Genomic DNA, 9,526 nt, shown 5'->3' on the forward strand with positions numbered 1-9,526 from the left:
GGAGGAACCCCCGGTGCCGGTGGCGGGGGCGCGGGCAGGGGCCGGGGCTGGGATCGCGGCGGCGGCAGCGGGGCGGGGGCGCCCATCGCGCAGGCGCGGCCGGCACTGTCGAAGAATCGTAGCGGCGGCGCGCAGAGGCGGCGGTGGCGGCTGGAGCCCGGCACGGCACGNNNCGCGCCGCCCCGTAGTAGCCAGAGAGCGGGGGAGCCGTGCGGGCGGCAGCGGCCGCAGCCCTGCGCCAGCCGCGCGGCGGAGATGCGCGTCCCCGCCGCCTTGTGAGCGCCGCCGGCGGAGACGGCGACGGGAGCGGCGTTCCCCGCAGCGGCTCTGCCTGCCGGGGCGCCCGCCGCGCCCCGCTCCAGCGCACGGAAGAGGAAGGCGAGGGGGAGGGGGCCCGGCGGACGGTCCCGCTGCGGCCGCGGCTCCCGAGCCTGCCCGTCGGGACCCCGGTGACGAGGGGCGGAGGAGGCAGCGGCCGAAGCCGGAGCGGGGGGCGCTCGCCGCTGCCCCGGGGCCGGGACATGTCGTCGGCGGCGGTGGCGGCTGCTTCCCGCAGGCAGTCGTGCTACCTGTGCGATTTGCCCCGCATGCCCTGGGCCATGATCTGGGACTTCACCGAGCCCGTCTGCCGGGGCTGCGTCAACTACGAGGGCGCCGACCGCGTGGAGTTCGTCATCGACACGGCGCGGCAGCTGAAGCGGGCGCACGGCTGCTTCCCCGAGGGCCGGGCCCCGCCACCGCCCCACGCCAAGCAGCCTCCGCTCTCCGCCAAGGAGCTCCTGGCGCAGCAGCAGCAGCTCGGCCACCCCTCGGCGGCGGAGGCGGCGGCGCGGCCCCCGCCGCAGCCCCTGGAGCGCTACTCGCTGGCGGCCGAGAGGCCGCCGCCCCGCCTGGGCGCCGAGTACGGCGGCGGCCGGCAGGTCAACGGGATCCTGGTGCCCAACGGCTTCCCCAAGCCCGAGGAGCCGCCAGAGCTCAACCGGCAGAGCCCGAACCCGCGGCGGACGCACGCCGTGCCGCCCACCCTTGTGCCGCTGGTGAACGGTGCCGGGCTCCCCGCCGCCATCGGCGGTCTGGGCAGCCGCGCCGCCGCCGCGGCCGCCGCCTCGCTGGCCGCCATCTCCGCCGCGCCCGCCCCCATGGCCGTGCCCGTGCCCCAGCAGCCGGCGGCGGCGGCGCAGGCGGCGGGGCAGGCGGCGGGGCAACCCGGCGAGCTGGGGCACAAGCGCCCCGGCTCCGTCTCCTCCTCCTCCTCCTCGGGTGGCGGCGGCAGCGCGGCGGGGGAGCACGACAGTGGCGCCAAGGAGAAGCGCGGCTCCGCCGAGAGCCTGCCGGCGGCGGCGGCGGCGGAGCTGGCCGCGGAGGGCAAGGGCCGGCCGGGCGCCGAGCAGGAGTGGCTGGCCAAGCCCAAGACAGTGCGGGACACGCTGCTGGCCCTGCACCAGCACGGGAGCCACACCGTGGCCCCCTTCGACAGCAAATTCAAGAAAGAGCCGGGCATGGCGGGCGGCAGGCTGCTGGGCTACGAGACCAACGGCTCCGTGGCCAAGCCAGGTGAAGAGCCGGGGACCGGGGGGCGGCGGGGAGGGCAGGGGATGACGGGGCGGGAGGGGTGGCTCTCCAGGGATGCGGGGCGGGGGATGCCGGGCGGGTTTGGGCGTGCGGGGCGGTGGCGGGGCCGCTTGGGTGGCCGGGTGCCCGGGGGGTGGCCGAGGCCACCCGTTTCCGCGGTTGCTCGGCGATGCGTTGTGACTGCGCTGCCTTCTTACCCTCCTCCTTCCCCCCTCCTCTGCCTCTGCAGGGGCCCGGGCCGCCCGGAAGAGGAAGCCTTCCCCCGAGCCGGAGGGCGAGGCTGGACCCCCGAAGATCAACGGGGAGGTGCAGCCCTGGCTGCCCACCCCGTCGGAAGGGATGAAGCTGCCGCTGACGGCCACCCCCTTCATGTCGCCCCCGCCGCCCACCGCTTCGCCCCACTCCAACCGGACCACGCCGCCCGAGGCGGCACAGAACGGCCAGTCCCCCATGGCCGCCCTCATTCTGGTGGCGGACAATGCCGGGGGCAACCACGCCTCCAAAGACGCCAACCAGGTCCACTCCACCACGCGGAGGAACAGCAGCAGCCCCCCCTCGCCCTCCGCCATGAACCAAAGAAGGCTGGGCCCCGGCAGGGAGGTGCCGGGCCAGGGGGCCAACGCGGCGGCGGCGGGCGGGCTGGAGCCCGTGCACCCCGCCAGCCTGCCGGACTCGTCCCTCGCCGCCAGCGTCCCGTTGTGTTGTACCCTCTGCCACGAGCGCCTGGAAGACACCCACTTCGTGCAGTGCCCCTCCGTCCCCTCCCACAAGTTCTGCTTCCCCTGCTCCCGGCAGAGCATCAAGCAGCAGGGGGCCAGCGGGGAGGTGTATTGCCCCAGCGGGGAGAAGTGTCCCCTGGTCGGCTCCAACGTCCCCTGGGCCTTCATGCAAGGGGAGATCGCCACCATCCTGGCCGGAGATGTGAAAGTGAAAAAGGAGAGGGACTCGTGACTCGCCTGCGCTCGCTGCCCGACGTCACCTTGAACTCGAACTGCTCGAATTCTGTATATATCTATAAATATATATATATAAATATATATATATATCTCCAAGACAAGGGAAATGTAGACTTCATAAACATGGCTGTATAATTTTGATTTTTTTGAATACATTGTGTTTCTATATTTTTTGAAGACAAAAGGTATGTACTTATTATAAAGGCATTTCTTCTAATTCTGCTCTTTTTTTTTTTTTTTTCTGTTTCGTTTTTTCTTTTTTTCCCTTTTGTTATAGCAACTATTTGTTGTGCTTCCCTGGTGACAGTTACTGTTCAATGTAGGCTGTGACTTGCGCTGCTTTTATTAGAGAGCACTTGGCAAACCAGAAATGCTTCTAGCTGTATTTGTATGCACTTGTTTCTTCTGTTTTTTCTTTTCTTTTCTTCTTTTTTTTTTTTTTTTTAAATGCCAAATACACTTTCTGACATTGTAAAGATTGCCTTACTGTCTGTGATTCCTTATTCCTGGCCCCTGTCCTGTAGAGCTGGTCGCATGCAGGCTTGGTCTGAGGCAGCTGGGGACAAGAGTGGCTAGCCAAGGCAGGCATGCCCTTTGCCATCCCACTGGCCAGGCGAGCTTAGGGAGCAGGAGGGCTTTCTCCCAGAAGCGCGTGCCTCAGGTTGTGATGGAAGATCCTCCAGATCCAGTCCCAAATTGCTCACTGTTTCTCAAGGGAAGTTGTCACCAGAGTAGATGTGGAGAGGTGTCCAAGAGGCGCTGTTGAGTTAGGGATTTCTGGGTTTGTTTGGTTTTGGTTTGGTGTTTTGTTTTTTTTTTTTTGTTTTTTTTTTTTTAAGGCAAAGTTGACTGCAGTTCTCGTGATCAGTTCTAAGATTACAAAACTGCATTTATTCACCAATTGCATACCATAACATGGAATTTTGATAACGAACTTAGTTACATGGTTGGCGAAGGTGCCAGTGTAGCACTGCCATTTCTGAAGGTCTTCAGTGTCACTTGTGGGGCTTTTGTGTCTTTGGACAAAGCTGGGGATGTGGGGAAGAGACTTTATTTTATTTTACTTTAATTTTCAGATAGTGCGTATGGATTTTGATTTTGCTTACCAGTCACCTCTAGTGCTGTTGCTATTGTTACTATCGCTGACCCGGTGTTTCCAAGTAGTGGCAGGTACGGTGTGGTACAGTGACAGCAGTGACTGAGGCTCTGCCAAATTGCCCGTGGGCATATCAGTGACAGCCCAAATGTGGGTGGAGGAAACCTGTAATTTCCTTATTACGTATGCTTGAAACAAACCTACTGCTATTCTTTGAAAATGAAAATATAAACTGGTTGAAATGAAAGCAATTAGGGCTGCACATAATGGCCCTGGCCCTGCCTTTTAAGCTACTTTGGAGAACTCTTTTGTAAAGCCACTTCTTTTGATCACGCTTCTGCATCACCAAGCAGACTTCTAAAATCAATAAATCATTGGTTACTAGAAATAGTTCAAGTCTAATAGTGATGTTTTTGTGCTGTTTATAGTTCATTGGCAACGCTGCAGCTGTACGAGCCCTTCTGTCGAGGTGTTTATAACTCGGTTATATGTGGTTGTTTCTGAGCAAAAGGGTGGCGAGGTCGTCCCTTCCCAGGGACCAGCTAATAAACACTTCCAGTATCAGAAGAGGAGGAGGAAAAATCTGTTCAGCCAACTATAAAATTGAAGATTTTTGGGTGCTTTTTACTCAACCATTCTTATTGTGATAATGTTCAAACTGCAATTTAATGCAGAGTAGTTTTGGGGTTTTTTTTTTTGGAAGACTACTTTTTTTAAAAAGAAATGGTCATTATTAGTATTTGAAGATCAGAACTGCACATGCACAGTAATTTTCTATGAAGTGTTTAATGAGCACACCCACTACATTGTGTTCCATATTACAGGTCAATGTAATATTAGATAAGACTTGCATGATAAACAAATTCATTGAGTCAATATTACGCTTTAAAACTTATAGTCAAGATTGGTGTCTTATGTAAACACATTTAGCCAATTTGAAGAAAACGCACATATATATATATATACCTATATATATACTTATATATAAAAAAATGCCAACTGTAAAGGATTCTTTGGAACCACTATGATCTGTGTAAATGTGTATTTAGGCACTTTATTAAAAAAAAAATGGAATTTGAGCTGATAGATGGTAACAAGTTCTTCAAAGTTGCTTGGCATAATACCTTACATGGGATGAAGTTCATGTGATTAAGATGGTTTCCCTATTCTTAAAAAAGAAGCCAAACTGAATTCCAAAGCCTGCCTAAAAGAGCCCCCGCTTTTGTGTCATCAGGTGTCCCAGCTGTGAGCGTGCCGAGGGTGAGACCTGCTCCTGACAAAGCACACCCTTGTTTTGGGGCCGAGGGACATTGGTGTGAGAGGCCTGTAGGGAAGCACACCTTCCTCCTCCTCCCGCCAGCCGCCCGCTCCTGCAGCTCTGTGACTCCTGGAGAGGATGGAAGCTCCCCAGCCGGTGATGCCAGGCAGTGGCCCAGAAACAACATAGATGGAAAAGAAATGGCACACGGTGGCTATGCTCACTCAGCTGACTTTGAGCCCCCAGCCAAGTCTAATCTCCACCATAAAACTTCAGAACTGCTAAAGAAAAACAAACAAAATGAAACAAAAAAAACCAAAACAAAAAAAGAATTAAAAAAAATTTGAGGGTGTTCATACATAGCTCATTTTTCTCACATTGAATGTTGCTTTTTCCTTTTGTTTGCTTTGCTCAATTACAATAATATTCCGGTAGATTCTTCCTTTATTACTACTTCCTGGGCTACAAGCTTTTTTATTTTTATTTTTTTTCTTATTATTTTGAAGTGCTTTAGCTGCAACAGTGCCACTGTTAATATTCCTTTTTTAACTTTTTAAAAGGTGATACTGTAACTTGTGTAGTATTAAAAGTGTTTTAATGAAGAACGTGTGATTACTATTTTTTTTTCCAACCTACTTTTTTTTTTTTGAACATACTTTTTCCTGGCAGATTTTTTCAGCTGCACGGTGCTTTTGTTGATAGCTGCTGAACTAACCAGCTGCCAGATTGGCATTTTATGGGGTTTTTTTCTCTTTTTTTTTTTTCTTTTTTTCCTGACACTAAGCATAAGGAAACTAAGAACTTTAAATACTTACTGCATTTTTTTTGTATATATAAAAAAAGAAGAAAGAAAACTTGAAAAAACTATAGTTGCACAATATTATTTAAATTTTTTTAAAAATACTGTCCTGACATTTATTTGTAAACAGACAGCAGTGTGGGACAGGAAGGGATGCATGGAGCTGGTGGGTGCTGCCCTGTGCCTGGGTCCCAGAGGGTGGGAAAGGTGCCACACAAGGGAGGCTTTGACCGCCTTTGCAGTGGCCTCAGAAAACCTGGTATGTTTGGGAGCTCTCTTTTTAGACGTGCTGTAAACCAGGCCATGGCAACCGCGTGTTTTTATGAACTAGCACTTAGGCAAAGGGTATAAATACATTTGAGAGTGCTCTCTAGTGGCTTGTTATGTCAACAGAGCCCTGGATCCTTTCCTTCTGCACCCGGGCCAAGCCCTGCTTGCCTGTCTGTCCAGCTGACAGGGTGGTGGCTCTCAGTGGCACAGGATGGGACGCTGCTCTGGGGACACTCAGCCACCTGCCCTGCTGCTTGCCCCCACTCTGTGTGTCCAACTTGTCCCCAAAGCAGTGTGGGACACCCCATGTGCAGCTGCAGCGCCCACACCAACACAGCGTCTCCTCAGGAGGGAGGAGAAAGCACTGGACCGTGTGGAAATGAATGGCACCAGGGGTGGCTGAGCTACTTGGAGCCCTTACTCTCCTGCTTCACTCCAGCAGGGCTATGTCCAGTCATTAGGCTTGAAAAGGCTCAGCCCTCAGCATTTCGTGTTTCTCCTCCTTGAGCATTTGCATTTAGGTAGCTGCAGCTGCATCTTTTGAAAAACTGAAAAAAACCCAAACTCAACCACCAGCTTTCCTCAAGTGGACTCTTGTCTCTACAGACACCATAGGTCCAGCCCAGTATAAACTGCCTCCAGTATATGCTCCCATAGTGAGGCAAATAAAAACAAGGGAAGGGAAGGGAAGGGAAGGGGAGAAAGACTGATCTTTTTCCCCCCTGTTAAAACAGAAGATGGGCTTGGGCAGTGTATGGATGCACTTCCCGCAGTGGGTGCACTGCAGCCAGTGACCCATGACATTTGCCAGGTGCGGCCATGGCCCAGCTGCCCTGCTCTGATCCCATGTAGGCCAGCAGTATCCTTGAGCCATCCTCCTTCCCCTGCCCTTTGTTCCCAGGAGCAGATGCCTTTCCTCTGCCAGGGCCCAAGGTCAGGCAGTGCTAGAAGCAGATGAATGAAGTGCCTGCTTATCCACTTCATCACCAGGAGCTGCTGCTCTGCTCCAGAGGTAACTCTTTCACTGCCTCTGGGCAGCCTCTGGAGCATGCCACAGGCTTTGAGCACTAAGTGTGGGGTTCAAATTCTATGGAACAGTTCCAAATTCTCATGGAATTCCCTGAGAGGCTGAACTCTCCCTCCTGGGAAAGAAGGCACAGTGACATCTCCCACAGAAACTCCCAAGTGAATGTTAGTGCCTATATGGCTGGCTTCCTGGCTGGCATAGGTACACTGAAGATGGGGTGACAGTTCTGCAGGTATTTTTAGACATCACCTAACTTTGCTTTTCTTTCTGCCACTCCAGAGCTGGTTTTGTAGAGACTGGAATAGAAGAGTGCATGCTAAGCCCCAAAATGTTGCATCAAGTTGAAAACCCCTATAAAACAAAATTACGAAGAAACCAGAAGTGCTCATAGAAGCTTCTCATCGGTGTTTCTTCATCTCATCACCTCTGACTCAGCAAACACCACCAGAAACACCCTTGCCCATTAGCTCCCATTTCCAGCAGCACTGGGCCAAATGTGAGAACTTGCCCTGCCTGGCACAGCACCCAGCCATACCTCCATCTTGGGGTCCCTCTGTCTGCCCCCCAACCTGATGCCTCCTGCCCTGGTTGTCCCCAGCTGTGGAGTGCCCCCATCCCATTCTGGGGTGCCCTGTCCAGGGCTGGGGATGGATGCCCTTCTGGATGAGGGGCTGTGACTTCCCTGAGAAATAAATCTCAGGGCACCTCCAATTTGGAGGCACCTTGGAGGTGTTCAAGGCCAGGTTAGATGGGACTCTGAGCAACCAGATCTAGTGGAAAGCATCCCTGCCCATGGCAGGGGGGTTGAAATGAGGTGGTCTTCAAAGTCCCCTTTCAACCCAAACTATTCTCTGAGTCTATGATTTTCAGCTGCTGCCTCTGGGAAGGAGGACATTCACTCTTCACTGCAAAAATGCCAAGTCTGCATTGTCTTTTGCCCTCTTTCACTATAAAACACTTATTTCCCCCACCCACTGCCAGCCAGAGAAGCCTCATACTGTTTCCTTCTTTTCTTTTTAGCAACCCTTTAAAGCAACCAGGAGATAAGTACCCAGAGACTGAAAGGGTTGGTTCACCAGGTTGCTTTATTGCAGCGACAGCAAGTTCACCTGTTCCCACATGGCTGGGTGGGAATGGGGCTGCTGGGGGAAGAGTGAAGGTGGGGGCTTTGGGGAAGCCCCAGCTGCAATGGGAGCCTCACCCTGCCACCCACTCAGCCAGGGGCACAAGAAAGCAGCTGGACCTTCCCCTTCTTCCTCACACTGTTTTGGGTTTTTTTCCTTCTTTTTGCATCTTTGTGAGCTGAAGGAGGTCTGATTTTTTTTTTTGAGGGGGAGGGAGCATGGTTTGAGTAGACACCCTAAATTTTTTTCAATCAGAAATCCAATCATTGTTTTCTCCAATCATTTTCTAATCCTTTTTTATAGGTGTGTCATATTCTCCAACTGTATGTAGAAAGGGACTTACAGATATTAGACAAAAACTGCATAACAAAATGAGGCATTTAATTTTGTCCAGACTACTTAAAAGTTTTGGTTTTTTTCTGTCTACCTTATTGAGGTGCTGCTAAACACTTAGAACAATTAATTTTCTCTTTTTAGATGTCTCACCCCTCCCCTGATAGAACAATCTAAAATCAGGGTACTGATGAAAGACTTCAATGCAAGCACAGGAAGGTGATGCTGAACATCATGTTTCTTTCACTTCACAAAACCTGGGAAACAAATCAGCTTCTGCACACTGACTCATACCTTTGTAGATTCTACTTCAGAATTTGCAGTGAAGTCAAACCAGCATAAGGATGACTTTTTCCATCACACTTTCATAACTATTCATACTGTAATAATTTAAAACATCCAAATACTAAGTTCCCCAGTGATTTTGTGGTGGTGATTAAATAGGATTCTATCCATCTTCCCCATGAAAATGCAATTAGGGCAACCTATCCTACAGAAATTACAGAGGGAAGGTGTTATTTTCCTTGCAGAAAGTACCATGCTGTCTTTATTAGTACCATGCTGTATTTATGTGCCTGGGCAACAAAACACGTCATGCAGTAATGGCACTGGGTATGGGCTTCCCTGTACATGGAAAGAAGGGGGCTGGATTGGCCCAGCTGGGGCTTTAACTTGCTCTAATTAGTTCAAAAAATCTGCTTAGACATCCATTCTGCTTTTCTTGTAGGATACAAGCCATGATAAACATGTTTAGATGTGCTTTTTAATTAGTATTTTGATGTTTACTTTCATACTGAGAGATCTTCCATTTGTGTAAGCCCTCTGCTTTTCTTTGGAGAGATAAATAACCTGTGCTCTTAACTGAACCAGCTCCTTTATGCTCCTAATTAATGTTTTAATAATCCAAATGGTTATTTTATCTTACCAGTTCTGCTTCTTTGGGTTACTGTGGCTCTTTGTCCAGACTTCTTTGTCTGACAGTGTTAAAATTAACTTGTGAAAGTGGATGACTGATTTCAGCTCCTTTCCTGCACAACTGGGGTATTTCCTGAAATCTGCTTGTTAATGAGGAGGCTCTCCAGCTTGTAAGA

General features: G+C 51.7%; 1 protein-coding gene across 2 annotated transcripts; it reads left to right on the plus strand.

Annotated features, from left to right (window-relative positions):
- The first annotated feature begins 375 nt into the window (after nucleotides 1-375).
- Nucleotides 376-5,484, plus strand: IRF2BP2 (interferon regulatory factor 2 binding protein 2). Of its 2 annotated transcripts, XR_005956677.1 has the most exons (3): nucleotides 376-1,554; nucleotides 1,802-2,713; nucleotides 4,859-5,484. XR_005956677.1 is itself a non-coding variant. In XM_041485477.1 (2 exons), exons 1-2 carry the CDS (start codon nucleotides 522-524, stop codon nucleotides 2,521-2,523), a joined length of 1,755 nt encoding a protein of 584 aa, XP_041341411.1. In that variant the 5' UTR covers nucleotides 376-521; the 3' UTR covers nucleotides 2,524-2,983. The 2 variants fall into 2 exon arrangements, 1 of the variants encoding a protein (XP_041341411.1); XM_041485477.1 differs by lacking the exon at nucleotides 4,859-5,484 and having other exon boundaries at nucleotides 1,802-2,983.
- The last annotated feature ends 4,042 nt before the right edge of the window (nucleotides 5,485-9,526 follow it).

This window comes from Pyrgilauda ruficollis, unplaced genomic scaffold, assembly GCF_017590135.1.
Source record: "Pyrgilauda ruficollis isolate IOZ18807 unplaced genomic scaffold, ASM1759013v1 scaffold70, whole genome shotgun sequence".
NCBI lineage: Eukaryota > Metazoa > Chordata > Aves > Passeriformes > Passeridae > Pyrgilauda > Pyrgilauda ruficollis.

Excerpts from the sequence above, each read along its gene's own strand:
- IRF2BP2 (XM_041485477.1), top strand. The coding sequence starts at position 522 with ATGTCGTCGGCGGCGGTGGCGGCTGCTTCCCGCAGGCAGTCGTGCTAC. Across the intron at positions 1,555-1,801 it reads CGGCTCCGTGGCCAAGCCAG|GGGCCCGGGCCGCCCGGAAG; the intron begins GTGAAGAGCCGG and ends CTGCCTCTGCAG.